The sequence below is a fragment of the Polypterus senegalus genome, chromosome 14, assembly GCF_016835505.1.
Source record: "Polypterus senegalus isolate Bchr_013 chromosome 14, ASM1683550v1, whole genome shotgun sequence".
NCBI classification, from domain to species: Eukaryota; Metazoa; Chordata; class Cladistia; order Polypteriformes; family Polypteridae; genus Polypterus; species Polypterus senegalus.
Window position 1 is genome coordinate 75,362,301 of NC_053167.1, and position 24,079 is coordinate 75,386,379.

Sequence of the window (24,079 nt, forward strand, 5' to 3'; positions counted from 1 at the left end):
TTGTATTGTAACAGTAGGCACACACCGAATTGTACTCCAAGGTTACTGGCATTTAGTAGCCAACCCTCTTTGTGACTCCATTCCACAAAGGCTCTCGTATGGCAACCTACATACAGGGATAGACTTTAGTTTCCCCTGTTTTCAGCTGATGTTTATTTATTTATTTACTCATTCATTCACTCACTGAGCATTTGCATGCTTCTGCTTTTTAAATAAAAGAAATCTGACTGAATTCAAAACTGATGTCAAATGAAACTCAGACTTTTTCAAAATGAAATAATTGTTTTCCTGGAAATCCCTCATTTGGATAGCCATGCAGTACTCATTTCCTTGCAGGCCCCGGCAAGCAGCTGTTTTGAAATGCCCATGCACCTCCCATGTCTTTTTGCCAAGACTGTATTGTTTTTAACCTTAAACAGAGAACATTGTACCTTCTGCTGGTGCTCGTTTCTCCAACTCTTCAGAAGCTGTGAATCAGGTCCATTACACTGTACAATGATGTCCAAACTAAACTTAACAGGAGCCTTGTTATGAGACAAAAGGTACAGCAAGGCTGCACTCTGCATGTGCATTTTGAATTCTGCTGATAACTGCATTCTTGTTTGTAATTTCCTGCATTATTCAGGCCAGCCGCCGTTTCAGACTTTACAACAGAAAAGCTTGAGTTCCTGTTTCCTCACAGGTCAGCTGTCTACTGGTAAGTTCCGATAGGCTGGAAGTAGCTTATCTTCCTCCCTCAATAACAACATTGGTCTCAGCTGATGCCTGCCGGCCTCTAAAACTTTTTTCTTCACACTTGTTGATTAGACTGACAGGATTCAGCAGCCGAGTACACAGTGGATTAAACAACGGACAATCAGCTTCTACTGGATGTGTGCCCAGTTCTCACTGAGGAGGCTGTTGCTGGATTTCTGTGCTGCCAGCCAGTACCCAGTACTGGGAGAGCTCCACAAAACTGAAAGACCCCTGAAGAATGGACAATAGCTATGAAAATTTAATTGCCTGCAATAATAACACTGATAATAATATTGCAGGTAAATATCCTCTTTTTTACATGTTTCCTTATATTGTTTTGAGATTTTGCTTGGATACAGCATTGTTTACTGTTTTCAGATGAAAGTTTGCTGCTTGTCTTTGCTTTTTCTCTTTGAGAATGAAAAGTGAAAATGAAAGCTATGCAGAGAGAGACTACCATTTACTTTTGACCTAATTATAGATATTGCTAAAATGCTGGAAACAAGCCTTTTTTGAACAGATTAGTTTTTCAGCAAATGTAAAGCTGAAAACATATTTCATTCCATTTCAAGTATTTTATTTTTTTAAGGAGTATACAGACTTTCCAAGATGGTCTCCAACTTGATTGAAATTACGGTACCACCGTGTGATGGAATGTAGATGTGCTGTCATATAATGGGGGGAGAGCTATAAGCATCTGTCTCCAATATAAGCCAAACCAAAAAAGCAGCCTTGTGATGTAGTGACAAAGGAAGTAGATGTAGAATTAGGCCATAAATTCAGACATCAACATTGTGACTGTTTTTAACTCTGCTGGCTATTACATTAAAATGTTTAGAAGCTTATAAATGTAAGTAGTTTTAAGGATTCAAACTATCCCACCCTGAAGGAATATATACTAATAACCCGTAAGGTTTAATGTGCTACCTTCTCAACAAAAAGCTGATATCAAGTGGTTGAGGAAACAATACAGAAAAGCCAGGCAGGCAAAAATTTTTCTCCAGACTGTTTGAAATAGAGCAGCAGCAGTTCAGAACACATCTTGGTGAAACAGGAGCATCCACTATTTAGGAATCACACAAATGTCATCCCCATTTTATGACCATGATTGAGCAGAAAAGTTTTGGCCTATAATACACATGCTGCAGCACATATTGTAAAAGCCTTTCTCAAAAATCCTAATCTGCCATGCCAAAAAGCGGGCCTCTTGTGCTGTAATGCAAACGTAATGTTAAACTCTTGGGAACTTTGGTTAAAGGACAATTTAAAATTATAAAGATTTCATCATCTGCTTCAGGTAGATCCCCAAATAGTATGCTTATTCTTTAACATGTGAGCACTGTGACTACAATGAGCACAACTGGAGGACTCACAGCTGCCGAAGGGAAAAGGCCAGCCTTTGCATGGCCATATCTTTAATGCAGGGGGAGGTGACAACTTATTCATTCATTTCAACAACGCACCTTTTCCAGAGTCTGTCCCAGAAGCTTTCAGGCCTGTTCAGGACTCCTTTATAATGTCCAAATACTGGGCCAATTTAGATCTCTCAGTTAACCTACCGTATATACTCGCGTATAACTTGGGTTTCAATCATAAAATCAGACCCTGACTTATACGCCCCTTCAAAAATGAGACACTTCCGTTTTTTTTGATCTTCTTGCTTCCTTCAATGTTGCACCAGTTTCTCAGATACATTGAATTTTGTTGCAGCAGCTCAGTTACCAATTTCTTTCATAACTTCAGAGACTTTTAATGTAAAGCCAGCTTCATATTTTCTTCTGATCGAACGCACCATCATAGATAAGGGATGCTCTTACGATCAAGGTGTATGAGGGTGTGAGATAAAAAAAACACAAAACAGTGCAAATGTCGCTTCGGAATAGTTTGGGTATTACCGTGTGGTCCCTTAGGCAAAATACGCATAAAAGAGGCAGTGTGCTCCATGGATACTCTGTCAGGTGGGCGTTAGCATATCATAATCTCTTGGACCAATAGCATGACTTTTCCGCATTCGACTTATACGACTGACATTATAAAATACTGGAAATTATATGGTAAAATCAACCCCCGAGTTATCTGCGGGAGAACTTAAACGCGAGTATATACGGTAATTAACACATCTTTGGGACGGAGGAGAAGCTCGAGAGCACCTGTGACAGATGACCAAGGTCATTAACTGGCCGGGATGCCAGCTGGGTGGAAGGACCGATTGAGAGAACACGTTTGGGGCCTTATCTTCCCTGGGACACTAGAGGGCAGCCCCTCTGGATTGCCATATTACCACAGATCTCTGCGGCCCAGTTTGAAAGAGTCCTGTTGGGTTCCATGGGTGCCGCAAGGGGGTGCTGTAGGTGTGGTTGAGCCCTTTGTGGCACCGCTTCTGCCACACACAAAAGGTGAAGGAACACCTGGAGCACTTTCAGGTGCACTATAAAAGGAGCCCGCCCACTCCAGTCGTTGAGCCAGAGTTGGGAGGAGGTAGACAAAGCTTGCTGGATGGGGAGTGGAGACAGAGAGAAAGAGGCATCAAGAAAGAAGAGACTGTTATTTGGTGTTGAGGGTAGCAAAAGAAAAGTGCTTCCCCACTTAAATAAAGGCGTGCTGTGTAGCAAGACTGTGCTATGCGTCTGTCTTGGTCGGGGTTGGGGAGCTGTACGCTGCCCCTGGTGGTCTACAACTCACAGGATGAACATATTAATTTCATGCAGAGTGTGACTGAGCAGGGATTTGAACTCAAGATGCTGTAGTTTTAATAAAGCACTGCTAACCACCATGCTTCCCCAAAAGACAACTTCACTCTACCCCCCTTAGCCAGTCAGCTATATATGGTACACACTTTCTTGAAAAACTATTGCCAGGAAGCCTAAACAAATTGCAAAAACAATGACCTAATTCAACGGACTTCCACAAATGAACTCCAAACCCCTTATGTATTAACCAAAATCATTTGGGTTTTTTTTGTTTTTTTTTTCCAGTAAAGCTGTGGTGTTAGCTATTGAGAAAGAAACTCTGAATTAGCCACATTGTGAAATGGCAGCAGTTAACTACTACATAATATATGAGTCATGAAAGATGTAAGCCGGTGCTTCTAACTGTTTCCCACTTGGCCACTTCCAAGGGATTCCTCTTTCAGGATGAGATGTGCATCTCTCTTTCAATGCCAGCTATCAAGCAGAATTTGATAATCTTTGTTCTGATTCAGTCGTAAAAATCCACAGTCTGGGCGCATTTCCCCACAAAGCCGTACAAGGGCTTTGGGTAGATAATCCCCCAGATTCCCACTGAACTTTGATCAATCTGTTCAGTTCATTTATTGTTGCGACAGATGAATAAATATCTTAAAACTTAAAACTCACTCAGCTTTGTTTCTCAGTAACCACCTAGCCTTCTATATTTGAGAGAGTAGATTTTACTTACTTGGTTCTTGTACTTTTTTAAACTACAGTTCTTAAGCATTTTCAAACATCAGTAAAGACAGAGCCCTTCTGGTGTCAAAAGGCAAATAACATATTCAGTCCTCATTGGCATTTTCTGGGGTTTGTGTCAGTGCTCATTTTTAAAGGCACTATAGAAAATGAGGATTAACTGATTTCTAGCTATTGAGCTCAAGCTTCAGTACAGATATAATTAGGTCACCATCCAATGGCTGTGGTGTGGCATTAGCAGAAGGAGGAGACAATGTGACAGAATAATAACGATACAGCATAAGAGATGCATGGGACTGACCTTAGGATCACTATGCCTTGCACATACATGAGCACCCACAACATAAAACCTGACAAAAATCACTTTGCATGATGTCATGCTGCACATATTCACATGATACTTATCTTCTAGGCTTCCATTTTCTGGGTCAAGAGAAGCTATGCTCTCTCTCAACCACATTGAATGCAAAGCAGGAACCAAGCCTAAAGATTGTGCCAGGTCATTGCAGGGCACATTCACAAAAGTGAAAAAGAGAGTGCATGCAGGGGGGAACGGGTGGAGAAGAGTGTCAGGAGTAATTTGTGACAGACGGGTATCAGCAAGAGTGAAAGGGAAGTTCTACAGGACGGTAGTGAGACCAGCTATGTTATATGGGTTGGAGACGGTGGCATTGACCAGAAAGCAGGAGACAGAGTTGTAGGTGGCAGAGTTAAAGATGCTAAGATTTGCATTGGGTGTGACGAGGATGGACAGGATTAGAAATGAGTACATTAGAGGGTCAGCTCAAGTTGGACATTTGGGAGAGGCGAGATTGTGTTAGTTTGGACATGTGTAGAGGAGAGATGCTGGGTATATTGGGAGAAGGATGTTAAGGATAGAGCTGCCAGGCAAGAGGAAAGTATTTTTAAAATTTATGAAAAAACACTTTAGAGCACAGTTTTATGTGGTAATTTAATATACTATACTAGCCATCCCCCACAGTTTCGCACACGTAGAAGTGAAACAGGACAGCCTGCCTGGCTCCCTACTCCTGACGTCATACTTCCCCCTCCCATTGGCCTGCAGCCTCTGTCTTGGATTAGCGCAAATATATCGCTCCTGCAAGCAAACTATAATTCTTAGTGCGATGAGAGAAGTCACTAAATCAACCAGAATGTTTAAGCAAATTCTAGAAAAAAAAAAAACAATCTAAATCCATTAAGTAGTTCTCTCGTTTGCTAGCTAAGTGGTTGTAAGATATGCCCTGAGGGTGGTGCGTGACTGAGGAGGGCCCTGTCCCCCATCCCTTTGAATTGCTGTGTCTCTCTTGGATTCGCACAAATAAATCGGTAATGCAAGCGAACTATGGTACTTAGCTCAATAAGAGAGGTTGCAAAATTAACCGGAATGTTCAAGCAAATTATAGAAAAAAAAACGATCTAAATCCATTAAGTAGTTCTCTCGTGAAAAGCGGACAGACTTACAGACAGACAGGCGTTGGATTTTATATACAGTAGACAGAGATATCATTATTGCGAAGAAATAACTTCAACTTGGATAATACCTAACTTATCCTTTAGTGTTTTGTGAATGGCAAAATAAGGTTTTGAGGTATCCTGCCATCTCCCCTCTTGCGAGTCAACCTTCAAATTTAGCTTCATTAAACCGATTAAGACATTTGATATTTGATGAATACATGGTTTATTGCATGGAGCAGCTTTTATTACGCAGTCTGAAGTCAGCACCTTATATCCCTGAAAGCTGGGAGACCTTAGTGTGATGCTTTGAAACTATTGAAGGTGAGTGGTCAGTACATGCACAAGCCCTTTGTCCTCCATTTTTGTGTGTCCATAGTCAAGCATACCCACCTGCCTAAAGTTAGAGAAAGCCTCCAATTTAGTTTAAATTCCAGCCATCCATGCCTCAGCAAGTGGAGTGGCTGCCAAGAGTTAAAGCATTTTGGATGTAGCTACAATATGGTAAGTGAAATTGTTCTGTAAGGCAGTATGAGAGCACTTAGACCTCAACAGAAAGAAGGTCAATAGTGGTGAAACAAACATGGAGTACCTTGCAGAAGTAAGTAGCGTAACCTTTCCCCTGTGCCTCCTACTCTCATGCACATTGTTAAAGTGATAAACTGTAAGTATTACACATACACAAAAACAGAAAAATAAGCAGACTTGGCCCCCCTTTCCCTTACTGAAATGACCACTTTAATACAATCATAGTATTTTCTGTTTTATACATATTATAGTATAAAAATACACAGTCCTATTAAATAAACTCAAAAAGCAGTGGAAAAAATGCAATTCTTTTTCCTTTTTTTTTAACTCTCATGTACTGTTTCTCAGGTTGTATTCTGGAAAGTTCTTTCTCAGAATCTGCTGTGTTAACAATAATGTAGCGTCTTCGAGGCGTCATTTGAAATGTGGAGGCTTTATTCTTTTGATTTATTTTTAGCCCATCTTGTCTACACTGCCAGAGGTAGAGGGAAGGCACAACAGGGAGGCCATGCAGAAACCTCTAGGCTCACTAGATTAATATGCGTGTCAAATTTATACCACATCACAGCACCCAATAGTCATTTAGATCCAAAAGCTGCACCAGCTGACGTGGAATTAGTTAAGGTGGCAACTGCTCAGGTCCAAGTAGCATTATTTAATGTCCTCTATGGTTACAAAGTTTTGGACCTCTCAATAATTTATTGCAGACCATGAAATGGTTTGAGAGTATCTTCACTGCAGGTTGCCAAATATAAGCAATACTAAGAATGCTGAATTTATGGGTGATTTAACCTTAACAGTTTTACACCTGTAAATATGAAAAGTAAAAAGTTGCAGGCAATTTTGAACAAATCAAATACAGCCAGAGCAAGCATAAATAGAATATTATCACTACACACTACAAATATACAGAATTGAGATGGTGAACTCACAGTAGATGTTTCAACTTCACAAGCATTTTGAGTTTAAAATGAATAAAAAATTAATAGGAGAAGGTAGTCTTTAATTCTTACACATGTGTATATGATTAAAAGTTTTAGAGTAACTTAATGAGTTCAGTACATACATATCAAGACAAAACAAATTGCTTATAGTAAAGGAAAGTGGCAGAAAATTAATATTTATAGGTTCATTTGGTCAATATTGCCACATATACAGATATACATAGTCACATATTCAGTGAAATTCTTACCTGCATGTACTACTCGGCACATCATACATCACCACTCTCCAGCACCATGATCAGTAATACTGCCTTCTGTTTTCCTTATTTTATATTTCTGTTTGCATTACAAGACCACTGCTTAATTGCAACAGTTTAAAATATCACGGAACAAATCACATACTGGATATAGACAAAGGAATTGATAATATGTGCGTGTTTATTCAGTTTTAACCTAAACCTGCTCCAGCAGTATCAGGTTCAAGACGGGCCCATCACTGCGTAACAGCACACATTGATTCATGCACCAACACTCACTTATACAAGGATAACTTGGAACTGAACTTAGAACTAGAACACTTGAACCTGCTCTTGGTGATGTGGAAAGAGACAGTTACGAAATCGGAGAATGTAGCTATTAAGGTGTGTTTGGCTGCTTAACCTTCGCATGCAATACTGCATCTGTTTCATTTCTGCAGTCCATTGTTCTTCAGCTTTGTTAATGTTTATTACAGCTTTTTTGTGTTGTTCATTTTGTGGATCTTTATGTTCAGTATATGAGATTTTGAGTCAATCTGGTTTAAATTAGTAGATGCGTAGTCTGAGATTTTCTACTCTCACAATTCGGGGGATGTTTCGGCATTGGTTTGCTACTTAACAAAGTGTTTATGTGTTTGAAGGCACTGTTTTGTATATTAACAGACATAAAGTATACATACTGTGAAGATACAAAACACAACAAGGCAAAAATAAATGGTTGGGGAAGCTTCCCCAAATAATGTCCGGAATGACGAGTAGTCAAAAAAGACTGTTATAGGTTGTTCTGTAGAAAATACAATCGACAGGCAAGTACAGTACAACGGTCTTTTATGTGATGGTGGCAGGAAGGAAATCTGATTTGGAGGAAGCGGAAGTAACCTCATCAGAGGGAGCAAGAAGTAATGTCATCAGAGCGGGATCGGAAGTGACGTCATCTGAGGGAGCTGGAAGTGATGTCATCAAAGGGGAGTCGTAACTGACGTTATTAGAAAGGGACTGAAGTGGAAAACAATGGTTATTCTTCTGCTGGTCTGCTGGAAGAGGAAGTTAGGCATTAGTACTCTGTTCCAATCCCCCTTCTGTTGATATTTCACTTATAATTGGACCCTTTGGCTGCCCCCTAAGTGCATGTGTGTGACAATACATACAGAGTTATTTTGCTACTACTATCATTAGCTCCATCATTAAAGATGTGTGAACCAGTTCCAGTCCCTTAGCGGGTCAGCGGCTTCAGGTTTTGAATCCATAATGCCATGTCACTCTCCATGGGTGCGATTGCATGACTGCGGGGAGTTAATGAGGTAGTTGGGGCGAGTTGCACCTGCACATGTGTTTGCGGTCATTCTCGATTGCTTCATTGGCTTCCTGTGGCATGTGATTAAGGCGCTGCACCCATGGAGATGTGGATGTGTATATATGGGTCGGAACAAGAAAGAGGAAGGAATCAAAGAAAAGTAAAAGATCGAAAAGAGAAGAATCAAAGATGAGGGATATAAATGACGTTAAAGAAAGAGGTTAAAAGATGTTAAAGGCAGTCTTGGTGAGGATCTGGCCACCTGGAAGAAGGAAGCAGTATGAGCTGGGGCCCCACGAAGGAGCGTTAGCTGTGACGCTCTAGGAGCTAGTTCGTCCCACTGAATGTTCGGATGAAGTGTGGCGAGGAAGGCAGGTTCCCTTCCTATGCTTCTGAGGTTCAACCATTTGAGCACGACGGAAGAAGGCAGGAGAGCGAACTTTGGACGGTCTGGCTGCGGTGTCTAATATTTACAATTTACGTGCACAACAAACCCCAGTGCCTCCGGCACTGAACCCCCTCAATCCAGGCCACACAGTCCTTCGTGCTTCTCTCTTGGCCGCCTCCAGTCCTCTCTCAAGCTCTGTCCACTTCTACCCAACTTCCGCTCTCGACTGAAGGGATGTGGCCCCTTAAATAGGAACCCGGATGGGCTCCAGCTGCTCCCCGGCACTCCTCCGCAGACACGCCCCAGTGTGGCGGAAGTGCCGGCTGCGCACTTGGAAGCTGTCCAGGTGTCCCCTGTCGTCTTCCCCCCAGCACTTCCAGGGTTGTTCAGGCACCGGGGTGCCGCCTGGCAGTGGCCACAGGTCCCTACAGGGCTGGGCTTCCAAGCCCCTTACCCGTGGCCCCCAACATAACCAGGGCGGACACCCCCTCGCAGTCTGGAGGAGGTACAAGCCCTCCTCCTGTCCTCCTGGGCGTCCCGGCCGGGGATGCCACAATATATGTATGTACTGTTTTTAGAATACTGCACAATTGAAACTTCAACAACAACAACATTTATTTATATAGCACATTTTCATACAAACAGTAGCTCAAAGTGCTTTACATATTAAAGAATAGAAAAATGAAAGTTTTATCTTTGTGTTGTCTGTTTTTAAATAAAAGCACTTGAGCACTTTTTCCACCATCCTCTGGCATCATCAGTGAATTGTCCTCATTTGTCAGCTCATCTCGGTCATAACTATCAACGGTGTTGGTTCAGCGGACTCCAAGGTGGCAAGAGGAAGTCTGTAAGGGACCGGCATCATCACAAGCACATAAGGCAAATCTTTAGATGTTGTGCCACGACAGCTGGTTCGCTTACTTCACAGAGTGTAGATCTGAGTATTACATGCATAGGTCAGATCACAATCTGATATTTGTGGTTATGTACCAGGTAACGCTTGTGGTTGGTCGACCTGTCGGCAGACATTTGAGGTTCGATTCCAGCAAGGGGAAGCTAAAAGTGTGTACACCCAATAAGCCCTAATTAGGGCAAAACACTCTTTTTTGCACTCTTTGTATTATTTGGCAGGTACTATATAACATGTCTATGATCTGCTTCTCGCAACTGAGAGGGCATGGCGGATGTCTGCTGACTGGTAGTATGAAAATACTGTGAGTTTTTTTTTTTTTAAACCATGCAGGGTAGAAGTTTGGAGTACTGATTGGGCTGTGACTTTATATATGCCTGAAGCAGCTCAGCAAGGATTTAAGCTGCATTCATGTACTTTCGGACATATAGTAAATCAGAGTTACTGAGTCAGAAAGTTCATGTGAATGCACTACCAACTCAAAAATCGGTCAAAGTAGGAAGAATTTGGACAAAATAAAGCTGCCCAATTGTCTGAGTTGAGGCATAAAAGAGACATTTGACCTTGGTCAACTGAAATGGCATTTGTTGTTTCAATTGCATTTGGAGCGAAGCAAAACATGTTTAGTACATTTAGTTTGGTTTTTATTTCCACAAAAAATGCCATTTCTCTTTAATTGCTTGTTTTTGGCAGACCAAGTAACAAATATACAGCTCACAGTAGCACATTGATGATTATTTTTGTTTGCAAGTTTGTACAAGCTTTGTACAATGTAGACATTTTCCAATTTTTATTTGTGTTTTGTATTTCATTGCCATTTTGCATCATTGTATCCTTGATTCTCATATGTGTCTCCATTTTATTAAAACTAAAACACAATATTTATTGCCACATTTCACAATTTATTTACGTATTTATTAAATTACTAGCAAAATACCCACGCTTCGCAGCGGCGAAGTACTTCATTAAAATTTTTAATAAGAAGAAAATTTAACCTTTTTAAACTGAGGGAAAATATGCCAATAATTATTTGTTAAGGATCTCTTTGTATACCACATTGTGAGTTCGGCCCTCCGGTTGTAATATGACCAAGCTGTGTGCTGAGCTTACTCTTGAGCATGCAACTTACAGTTGGCCATGTGAACAGTAATCTTGTTTCAAATGTCACAACTTGGATTGCTGCTATCATAATTAGTTTGAGTTTCATGGTTTATTTCAATTACAACAGTATTTGCAGGACTTGTGTTGAAGAGACATTCGGCATCTGTCAAGCGCTGTATGTATACAACCAGTTTCATCGATAACTTCACATCCAGCTTTTGAGAGTTTAAACATTCATAAACATCAAAGTGTCCACTACTGAAACTGTCACCTGTGAATCTAAGATGTTGAAGAGGCATTGGCACTTGTCCAAAGGTTTAAAATATTTGGCCATTTTGTTACACTTGAAAGTGACAACCGAACAATTCAGCAGCAGCCATCAACTCACATGCAGATGCATAGGTGAAGGGCTTAAGCATTTCATTCTTATAGTGCTCCTGTGTAGTATAATTATCTACTGTACCGTCATTAGTCCACACCTTGAACCTGTCCCAGTCATTCAATACATAAGACACAATGTTCCTCTGGATATCAAGAGTGAGCCTGGTATGGCCGTGCAATATGTAACAAAGAGAATGGAAAAGGTAGGTGCCATCTCCGGGCATGGAAACCACTCGGTAAGTGACAGTTCTTTGATCGATGGTGATCACCTCGATAGACGTGTTAATGCGGGTACGGTTGGAATGATAAAGGAAATGGGTACCTGAACAATGTAAAGTAAGTCTAAAATACCTACACAATAACTATAATCGGAATAAATGAACAATAAAACAGCGGAGAAGCCATGGATTAAATAAAAAGGCTGTAGTTATCAGCAGGGAGACGTGAATCCCGTGGCGAAGCAAGGAAGGGAATGTAGAGACTGGATTGACGGACGGCCTTATATAGGCAGGCAGCCAACAACATGGGAGGCGTTTGGATGGGGGACCCAGCTCCGCCTCACACGGTGACCGAGCTGCAGACTATATGTAAGCAGGATTCAGTTAGCGTTGGGAACCCACGTATCAAATTTCTTGAAGATGGGCCCATAAGTAACAAAGACTGTTGAAAAGTTCAATATGGCGGCCGAAAGTGGCATCATACCACTGAAATAAGTACCACATTTCAGCCTTCTACCTACACGGGAAGTTGGAGAATTAGTGACATTGCAAACTTCAATATGGTGGCCGACAGTGGCATCATACCACTGAAATAAGTATGTACATCGGTTTTGGTTAGCGCAGGGAAGCCACCTACCAAATTTCGTGAAGATGGGGCCATAAATAAGAAAGTTCAACATGTTGACCGTTATCGACCGTTATGACCGTAATGACCGTTACGTGTAGAATTTCGAAATGTAACCTGCTTAACTTTTGTAAGTAAGCTGTAAGGAATAAGCCTGCCAAATTTCAGCCTTCTACCTACACGGGAAGTTGGAGAATTAGTGACGTTTGGAAAATTCAATATGGCGGCCGACAGTGGCGTCATACCACCGAAATAAGTACGTACATTGGTTTTGGTTAGCGCAGGGAAGCCACCTACCAAATTTCGTGAAGATGGGGTCAGCCTTCTACCCACACGGGATGTTGGAAAATTAGTGACGTTGGATAGTTCAATATGGTGGCCGACAGTGGCGTCATACCATCGAAATAAGGACATACATCGGTTTCGGTTAGCGCAGGGAAGCCGCCTACCAAATTTCGTGAAGATGGGGCCATAAATAAGAAAGTTCAACATGTCGACTGTTATCGACCGTTATGACCGTTACGTGTAGAATTTCGAAATGTAACCTGCTTAACTTTTGTAAGTGAGCTGTAAGGAATAAGCCTGCTAAATTTCAGCCTTCTACGTACACGGGAAGTTGGATGATTAGTGATGAGTCAGTCAGTCAGTCAGTCAGTGAGGGCTTTGCCTTTTATTAGTATAGAATTAATATTTTCCAAAATATTCTACCATACTTAGCTAGTCTGAGCATATGCATTCTTAACACATTAGTAACCCATCCCAGAGGTAGTGGTCCTATTAATACAAAATAACAAGAAATTGCCACATAAACTGGGCACATTTGCCGTAACTGATGTTTTGGGGCAAATATGAAACTCTCTAATTTCTCAGAACTTACTTGGGCCATCACATGCCACTGGCAGAAAGTAAATATGGCATGTAAAACACGCATCCCATCCTTACTTATTTCATTTCTTCTTAAAAGATTAATAACAACACTAAAATCAAAAAAGTCCTCCATCGTGAATTGTGAAATGCTGCCCCAGAACAGTTCAATCTATTGCACTGTGCAAATATTATCAGCACTGTTTTTCTTAGAACTGCAAATCAGGGGAGGAAATGGGAAAAATATTCTTTTTAAATTAACTCAATTTAATAGAAAATGATGGCTGTAGAAGTACAGTATAAGCTTTTAATATCCAGGCTTCTTATTCAATACAAACTATAGTAGTTGGTAATATTATGCATTGGGCTTTGCATTTTTGTAACAGCATAATTTCATTTGACAATTCATATTTTATTAGGCTGGCTCAGTGGTTAACACTTAGCCTTCTAATCTCTGTGTAGAGTTTAAATATTCTCCCTCTGTCCATTTATTTATTTTTTTCAGTTACTGTATATGGATTTCCTCCCATGTCTCAAGGAGATGCATGTCGTGTTTATTTATGAGTCTGACTAGGCCAGGTGTTACTAGGTGCAACTTAAAGACTAGTATCTCCTGCAGGACTCCTTCCTGCCTTGTGCCAAGTGCTAGTGGGACAGGCTCCAAGTCACCGTGGCAAATTAACAAAAATGTGTTGATTTATCAGAGGTATTAAAATGAATATACAATACACTATTATTATGTTTACATTATTATAAAATTCCCAATTTGCAAATTATTCGAATGCTATGTATTTTGAGATGCTCACAATTCAGCGTCCCATTCTCCCTACTCAGTTTGCCAATCCATCATGGGGTTCAAACACACACACAAATTACTCACACTAGTACCAATTAACCTAACTTACATTTCTTAAGTAATGTGGGAAGTACCCAGGGGAAAACACAAGGAGATACAAGCAGAATGTGTCAATTCTACATCGACTACAACCTCAGGACACTGCACCTGTGAGGCAAAAGGCTAACCAGCATTGCATCAGGCTACTCTACTGCACAAGCAAAGTCAATAACACCAGATAGCCGACTATGTAAGAACTGTTTTCCAGCAAGAAATCATTCTTTGTTTTTCAGTTTTACCATAGTAGAATTTCATTCTTTTAATCTTGTATTTAATATACAAGAATACAAGTTTTGCTCGATGTGTGCCTTTCTGGTCTGTGCATATGGACAGAGTGTAGCAAGGAAAAAAATGCCATTTTATTTTTCTTTTGTCACTAAAGGCACAACTAATGTTCATAAAGTTGTAGGTATTGTTTCCACACTCCTGACAGATTTATGCAGCCTGTTGATTGTACTGGAGGAGATGAAAATTGTCCCACTATAATGTATATTTTGTAAACAGTATATAGACTGTAAAAACATGTGTGTGTATGTTACTATTGCCTAAATGCAATCAATTCACATCACTATTCCAGGCTGGAATTTTCTGGGGACAGATCTGAATAAACAGTAATGTTCACTATGTCTCGGGAGATTCAATAACTTGTCAATGTGTTAATATCACAGATGAAAGGGATAATTTTCACCAATATAACTGCTTAATACAGTAGTGCTACCTTGTTTATTGATTTATAGTCGGCTGTCTTACTTGACACTACTGTAAAAAGGCTTGAGTGGCTTTTTTGACTTTCCAGTTTATTCTTATTCAATATCTTTGCAAGTACTTTTAAATCTACTGTGCCTTATTTACAGCATGATCTTACACACCAATTTGTGTTTAAACCAATCATATATTCATTTCCACTGGCAAGCTTGCAATTACCAACAGTGAACGTGAGCGTACAGTATGATGAAATTTCATTTTCTTCAGTAGCTTTTGCAGTATAGGGTAAGATTAAATTTAAAAAGTGGCTGAATAAAAAGCATTGCTGCTCTATCTGTGTATTTTAAAAAAGCTTTTAATCAAGTCCTAAAATAAAGCAAATTAATATAAAGAAAAAGAAAGCACATGTCAATTTTTAATAATCAATCTTAAGAAGATAAGAAAGGTTTAGATAAGAATAGGACACACAACCCAACACCAGTCCCTATTCACTCTGCTTCTTGACTTATTACATGTTTCTGTGTGTGAAAGTCTGTATTGTAAAAAGTGTATTTCCTACAGAGTGCCCATGCAACTTTTTATATTTTGATCATCAAACTAATTGAAGTTAAACTAGCACTGTATTAGCATTCATCTGTAGAATTCAAAACAAGTGCTTATTGAACAATAAGATAAAATTCAGGAGCACAGATAAGGAAAGCTCAACAGTAAATTAGAAACACTATTTTTGTACGGCTCACAAAAACAATAATATATTTTTTAATTTTGCTTTCATTTTTCAATATAGAATTAATGTTTACTTATTATTATCTTCTATCTAAGGCAAGACTGAGTCCCATTATGAACAATTCCGCACATCCTCTTTCTTACACACTAACACTGAGGACTTTTAGCAAACAAATTATTCAGCAGAAGTGTTTATGAAACGCGACTTGGGCTCCTGTATACCAACAGCAATATGCCTGCATAATGCCTCACTGGGACTGTGACAGCCAAGGCTCCACTTTTCTTTCTTTTCAGTCTTTTTATATCTATTTATTTATCTATTTATTTATGTATTTTTTATTTGAAGTGTTTCTGTAAAAAGCCAAACTTGGATAAATAAAGATCTATCTATCTATCTATCTATCTATCTATCTATCTATCTATCTATCTATCTATCTATCTATCTATCTATCTATCTATCACAATTTCTTTCCAATTCAGGACATTTTTAAAGCTATTAAATTGTGTGGCATAGTTTATACCTGCTTCATGTCATACAGATTTTTACAATTATTAATATTATACACTTTTCAGAAAAATAACACGTAGATTGTCTTTTTTTTGTTTCTTACACACCTGTACTGCTATAAAGTCTTGTCCCAAATGCACATGTGTCTCGATTTTGCTAGGATACATAGAAAAACCATTTTCAACTATAATACTGTAATTTTATTGTAAACAAATTAAAAAAGCTCAATTTTGAGCTTTTGAGCTAACTTGACTGCCTAACATTAAGGTTCATTATACATATATATACAGTATATATATACATATATATATATATATATATATATATATATATATATATATATATATATATATATATATATATATATATATATATATATATATATATATATATATATATATATATATATATATATATCAAATTATACCGTTGGGAGGCACGGTGGCACAGTGGGTAGCGCTGCTGCCTCTCAATTAGGAGACCTGGGTTTGCTTCCTAGGTCCTCCCAGCGTGAAGTTTGCATGTTCTCCCCGTGTCTGCGTGATTTTCCTCCGGTTACTCCAGTTTCCGTCCAAAGACATGCAGTTTAGGCGCATTGCTGATTTTAAATTGTCCCTAGTGTGTGTGTGTGTGTGTGTGTGTGCGCCCTGCGGTGGGCTTGGACTCTGCCCAGGGTTTGTTTCCTTCCTTGCACCCTATGTTGGCTGGGATTGGCACCAGCAGACCCATGTGACCCTGTAATTAGGATATAGTGGGTTGCATAATGGATGGATGGAAATTATATAGTTTTACAATAATTTGATATTTTTCTCAAATTGAATTAAAATAAGCTTTCTAAATGAAAAACAAAATAAAAATAAGAAAGCAAATTTTGATTTTATTTTTAACAAAGGTCTGCATTAGTGGGACATGCAGTTGGTATCTTATATCCTAACATACATACAAGCAGTATGCATGCTCCTCAGATACTTTTTAAAACAAACGATATGTAAAAGATATTTTTCCTTCATTTGAAATCTTTATTGTTATCATTGTTCTTGTCTTTTGTTATGGCATTCTGGATACACCACAAGGTAAATAAGTTCACTTTAGATCAGCTTTATTCTACATCCACCCTAGTATATTTTCTTTTAAAAATGGAGGCATTACTCTCAATTTTTGCCTTTCATCCACAATAGACCAGCATTTTTATACATAGTCATTTGAAAATGACGACTCTAATTGCGCTCTGATTTTTTTCATGCTTATTACAGTGCCCTTTCCTGATTGATTCCTGATCAGTACAATGTCTCATTCCCTGACTTGTCACCTTTCACAGAAAAAAAAAACATATTCTAACATAGTGGACGCAGAAGAGTTGCTTTCCATGGTGCTTGTTTTGTTGCTCATCTGTATGTGTCCTGATTTTGTTTTGTACAGTTTGAGTGCTACATGCATTTGCAAAAGGCAAATAATTTACCAATTTTGTGATGTCAATGAGACTATCAGCCCTTCAAGGGTTTCTCTGCTCATGCACATACTGTATGTTCAATGTAGGTGAACATCTACATCATATGCATTAAACAGATATACTTTTGTAAACGATATTAAAACACTAGTGTGTACAGAGATCATTTTTATTTAAAAGTTCAGTTTTTAAATAAAATGTGGTAGTATAACTCTTGCAGATTTTGACTGCCCTAATGTAATATTCTCTTTGGGACAAGCAATGAAAAGCCACTATCCCTGCAGGTGAATAGAGTACCTGATGTAGAAATTGGTAATACTGTATAATCATGTTTATAACAGATAAACATCAAAATGTTTATGGGAATCAGCATTGATTTACAGTCAAATTTAAAATCGATTTATAAATGAGAATGAAAGAATTGCAGATAGCAGGATTTTTGAAATTGGACCATTGCATAAAGGATTCAGTTTTTACAAGCTTGGCCTTTGTCTTCCTGCTATCATGCCACACACCCTCCCAAACATTCTCAACTTTGTTCTTTCCTGCTTTGCTTTGTGTTTTATTGTGGCCATGTCCATTCCAGTAGTATATGCAGTTCATTACACCGCTTTTATAAAGCTTTCTTTTAAATGCTTGACAGGTTCCTTTAGAAGTTAGTATTAGGGACAACTCTCAGTATTTATTACATGCCCCTTTCACTTTGGCTATTGACACCATGCTCACAGCTAAAAAGCACAACTGCCCGAATTTCTACAAAACATCTCCATTGCTTACAACATCAGAGTCATGCATTCACCATCTGCAGACCTCTGTTTTTACCTAAGCATCTTTATACAGGACAGCCCCGATTATCTGCACCCTGATTTACAAAAGGTTCTGCATTGTACTGTACAAGGCAAACCTGTAATTGTAATACACTTCTTTTCTTATAATTCATAAAAGCTTTGGCATGAGTACTGTATCAAGCACGTAAATACTATACTATACTATACTATACTATACTATACTATACTATACTATACTATACTATACTATACTATACACAGTGACCCCGTGTTCTCTGGGTCATAGATTAGTTCCTTGCAACTTTGAGCTAAATGGAGAACTCCATCCATTAGCCGTGCAGTGCCTGTTTCAGACCACTGAGAGTGAAGTGTATCCCTGGTGATGTTAACTGATTTCCCTCTGTGTCAGCCCACATCTTCCTTACGCAGTGTCTCAACTTCATTCCACCTATCCACAATGCATTTCCCACCCTTATCACCAATTGAGCCCACACCATGAAACATCTCAGTTTGAAGATTTGCACTGTGGTAATCTGCCAGTCGTGAACTGCGAAACCACATTCTCTGGCTCAGAGGCAAGCACTTTGAGGTGTGAGCTAAGTGGAGGCCTCTGTCCATGAGCTGCTCAGAGCCTATCTCTGACCACTGTGAGTGGTACACTTCCCTGGTGATGTTGGCTGATCTCTCTCTGTGTCAGTCCCCAGTAGCACTGCTACTACAGCGTTCATCTGTTTTTATCTGTGTCTGTTGTTTTCATCTCTCTGAGGTAGCATCAGTACAGATTACCTCTTATAATCAGGATACTGCAATAGTCCCACTGCTGACAACCACTTATTGGAATGATTTTCTGCCAACATCTTTAATATACATGATGTACAGCCATGTATCTGCTCCTTCCACGCCTACTGTCTCAGAGCCTCCAGCCTTCCATCACCTTGGTCTTTCCTGTATTTACATTGAAGTCTTCAGTTTGCAAAACAGCTTGCCTTTTCATGATCTTCTATGTCAATTCTTTTTCGCATTTAGTCATCAATATGAGGTCATCAGAGTACAAGAGTCCCCATAACAATGCTTCACACACCTCAATGGTCATCACCTCCATCACTATCATGAAAAGCAAAAGAATCAACATAGATACCTAGATAAGCAGCTGACTTAGAACGGACGGATCCCTCAGCATGCCTTTACCTCAGCTGTATACATACATTTGAACAATCATTAAACACTATACCTTTATTATAGTAAAGCACCTTGGATTGGTGTTCACTATAAGATGGGGATAGAAGAAGTAAAGTCTGCTGTTGAATAGACATTATTTGGGTTTTTTAAGAAAAGACGGTCTTTCATTTTCCTAGCAGATATTAATGACAGTAACTGTTAATTCTCGTACAAAAAGGTCAACTAGCCTTCTAAACATGTAATTACATGTTTAACCCTAGCAGTTGTTCAACAGATGGATGACACATTTTCTGAACTGCACACTTCCCCAAAAAACGAAACAAGCTCTATTGCATAAAGGTGGTCTTTAATAAAGGTTTTGATTAAATATTTCAATAAAGCAAGACATGTTTCTGAAGACAAACTACTGTTCCCATGTTTTCTTTAGCATTCTGTGGGAGGTGTGTTTAATTCCTCCAACACCAGTGCTCTTTAATTGTGCAGTGCAGATCACAACATTAACTCTACTTCTCCCAAAATATGTTTGATCACACATATTTACACCCACTTCATATAAACTAAATTCCAAAACCCAGCACACTAGTGCATCATAAATATGGGCACAATCTACATTATATATTTCTGTGAACCACATTACCTATGTGAAGTGTTTCAAAATCAGAGGTTTAGCTGCTCATGTCAGTTCAATGCTTCCACACTTCCCTATGATGGGTACATGTTTTATAACAGTAACTTCTTATAAAAATGTGATTAAAACTTGTTCAGGCCATGTTAGAAAGAGGTCTCTTAATCGGACAAATCTAGACTTCTGCGGTGGCATGGTAGGTTTGAATTTGTGAACAGCATGAATCCATGCCCCTATTGTGCTTTGTGTTAACAGTGCAGGCTGGTGCTGGTAGAGTAAAGGTGTAGGGAATGTTTCCTTGGTACACATTTGACCTCTTAATACTAACCCTACATCACTGGACTGCCACTGCATACCTTTGTGGCCATCCCTTTAAACCATTTTTTAAACAGGAATTTCCAGCATCATGAGACAAAGCACACATCATTGCAGGTTTGTTTCATAAACACGGCTGACTTCAGTTTGCTTAACTGGTTTGCAGTCTCTAGATCTCAATCTACTACAGCATTTTTGGGGTAAGGTGGAGGAGGATGTTCATAGTCTGTGTACTACACTACAAAAAATGAAATCTAAGCCAAGTAAAAAGTATTTAAATGATGACATTAATTTTACCTTATTGTAAGACATCCAAAAAATAATTTTTACAATTTGCTTAATTTAAGAAATCTTGTCAAGTAAATTTTACTTACCCCTTTGGCAGATTTTTTTGCTAAATACAAGCAAAACAAGTCCCATTTAGTTTTTTTTATTGTATGGTTTTTGCATATGCATTTTTTGCAGTGTATTAAAATATTTTATACATCTTTTTAAATCCATACCTTGAAAAAAAGGTTGTTCTGGATGTAAAAGTGGGTTTTATATAGGACTAAATAATTGTCTTAAAGTAGCCAATAAGCATACATAGGCTGTACTGTCTTTGCAATGTGGTACTAATGTCCGACTTTTCTATCAGCTTGCCAAGTAATTTTCACTTTGGCTGCATTGTTGGCTGGATTATGTATTTTTTATTGTATGCATTAATTCTACGTGGCTAAGATTTGTATCATTTAAATTTCAGTTATAATAAGACTAAAGTCAATACTAATTCTGCTAATATTGATAACAACAGAAAGCACTTACAGAAAATGAGATTGAAAGTAGGTTTGTGTGCATGTACCGCGGATACACATTCTGAGTTGAATTCTTTAATGAACAGATTGCATCTGCTCAGCAGAACGTAATCACAGCAGCTTGCAATAGGTAGCATCCAGATGACTTGGCTGTTAACTTTTATTCTGATTAAAAGATTTGCTGTCTTTCTAATTCAGCCTAGCATAATTACTTGTCTTTCAAACTCCTAATGCAAGGGTATCTTCTATTGTTCTAAATTATATTTAAACAGCTCCTTGTAATCTTGGGTTTTCTTTGTTTTAGAGCTAATAAATGAGTGCATCAAGCAAGACTTATTTTTATAAAGTTCCTTTTATGATGGCCACCATAAACAAGTGATTTACATAAGGCAGTAAATCATCGTAGGCCAAATTGTACAATATAAATTAAAAATGCATTACTGGTACATGGATTGATTTAAAACACACTGAGTGCCACTCACCACACATACAGCAGCAGTTTATTACATTACTGTTAAAAACATACAGACATTGTATTGTAGAAATTATTATAGTAGCCCATCAATAATAATTGAACTAGAGTACTGTTTCTACTATTCTTCTCTTTTTACCTCCTATTCATCTTTAATGGTTTCTTCGTATTCTAGGTGAACTGTTGTGTGCCAGAAATACCAGTTGTTTGAGATCATCAATAAGGAAAGCAAAATGAATTAAATAGGTAAATACAGGTGAAAATAAGTTCAAGTTTATTGTTTGTTTGCTTAATGGCTGCAAGCATCAATGTCTATTGTGCAGCCGCAGCCCCCACTTGGTTTATACCAGTCAGCTGAGCTCTCATGAGATTCCACATGATATTGGTAAATCTGCCAGGAAAAAGACTACTGTAGGTGCTGGGCTTTCTTTCAAATTATGAAATAATCCAAGGTCATTTTTTGCCTTTATGTGGAATGCTATCAAATGGAGCAGCTCATTTCTTTCAATTTTAAAACCAACTAGGCAATGATTAGTATGCCATGAATTGTGAATTCGCTATGATTTTTTTCTCTTACTGTTTTTGTTTTAAAGCATTTGTACTAAGATGACTACAGAGTTGCAAATGATCTATATATATAAAAGTCAAAGTGTGTATGTATGTTCCAGCATCATGTCCAAACGGTTGGAGCGATTTTCATGAAACTTGGTACACATGTTTCTCATTGGTCAACTAAAAACACTGTAGGGTTAAATTAGCCCTAACCCACCCCATTCTAGGTTGGGTGGGGGCTTATCTTGTGGTCTTGTATGCATGTTATCATCCAGTTGACACTTGGAATGACCACCAGAGGGCAAACTAGAAGTGACTGCCAGCATTCTTTATGTTTGAGCACCACCGCGCCCCTGTTGCTTTCAAAATTAAATAGAGTTGGCCGGTTCCAACTAGATAATAACATACATTAGTGAGTCTTCATTGTTTGTTAATTTATTTTTATTTTTAAAGTTGTGTTTTTTAAATTATGTTTTTCTCAAGCAATTTAAAAAAAACACTTTATTTTCCACCTGGGCAATGCTGGGTATTTCAGCTAGTTACAAATAAAAAGATCCTGTTTGGGACACTTATTTTTCTTTTCATATGTCCTCTATGTTAATCACCTTTAAAAGTACCTATATAATGAACATTTGGGGCAGCAAACTTTTAACAAGAGGCTGAAATATAACAGGAAGAATATTGCATACCAAGGTCTGTTACAACATAATGCATATATGATTCAAAATCTCTATCTATAGCACACAATTTCTGTTTGTTTATTTGTTCTTTATGCCCAACTGTTTTAACGTGTTATCAGATCACCTAACACCAAAGATCCCAACTAACCTCTTAGGTCCTTTTGTTAATGGGGGATAGGAAGAAATGTCAAACCCAGCTATACAACTGTTACCTGTAACCTTTTACCTTTACCACTGTCTGAACTGTATCCTGTGTGCTCAGCCAGAGGGACCTCCAGTGATGGGTTGCTTGATGATTGGCACTGTCTTTATTTCCAAACCTTTATCTTAACCCAGTTTACCACTAATGCAGGACTCTTTTTATGTTCATAATGGACCATAGCTAGACAAGGAATCGACAGTTACCTCTTACTCAGACAAAGGCATTGACATTTAAGCATTTACAAGAAAATTATATTTATTTGCATCAAAACCATTAAAAGCAAATATATACTGACACAAAGAATCATACAATCTGAGCGTCTTAACTCTTCATCCAGTAGAAGTGGTAATAATAACATGCAGATGACATTTAATTCCCAGATGTCTTCTGTTTTTGCAGATTATCAGTTCTAAAGCAAAATAAAGATATAGCATGAGAGATAATGAGCTCTTTGGCAAATTTTAAAGCAGATGAGGACGATGAATGGGGGCTCCTCTGAAAGCTGTCTTCTTTTACATTAGCATCAGCTCCTCTCTTCTTGCTCAAATGCATACCAGTACCAGAGCTTGTTTCCATTATTTTTTGAGTTTTTTTTACAGCATAGAAAATGCTTCAGAAATTGTTATCAAAAGCTCAAGGTTAATTCTCTGAAACAAACCTCTAAGTTCCTGCTTCATATAGCAAGTCCCCCTGCATGTGCTGCATTTGTGTTCAGCTTCACAAGACTTCTGACTTAAAGTAAAAGTACCTGACCCAAACAGTATTTACTCTGTTAGAATTTGGCATCAAGTAACATCTATATGATGGCCCCTGGCATGATGGTTGGGACTGCTGCTTCAGAAGTTCAGAATTCTGGGTGTACAGTCAATAGTAAACCTGATTGTTTATATATCTGGGATTAATGAGGTGACAAGCCAAGCAAAATGACACCTTTTATTGGCTAACTAAAAAGATTACAATATGCAAGCTTTTGAGGCAACTCAGGCCCCTTCTTCAGGCAACATGTAATACAGAAACTGAAGTTCCCTGTGTTTATATCCACACACTAGGACAAGAAACAACATTG

At 38.6% G+C, this 24,079-nt stretch overlaps 1 protein-coding gene across 1 annotated transcript in view; it reads left to right on the top strand.

Annotated features, from left to right (window-relative positions):
- The first annotated feature begins 328 nt into the window (after window positions 1-328).
- Window positions 329-24,079, top strand: part of LOC120515292 — a 500,214-nt gene continuing 476,463 nt past the window's right edge. The window contains exons 1-2 of the mRNA XM_039736159.1: window positions 329-697; window positions 808-1,034. Coding sequence (XP_039592093.1) covers window positions 974-1,034 — 61 coding nt within the window. The 5' untranslated portion in view covers window positions 329-697; window positions 808-973. The remainder of the gene's footprint in view (window positions 698-807; window positions 1,035-24,079) is intronic.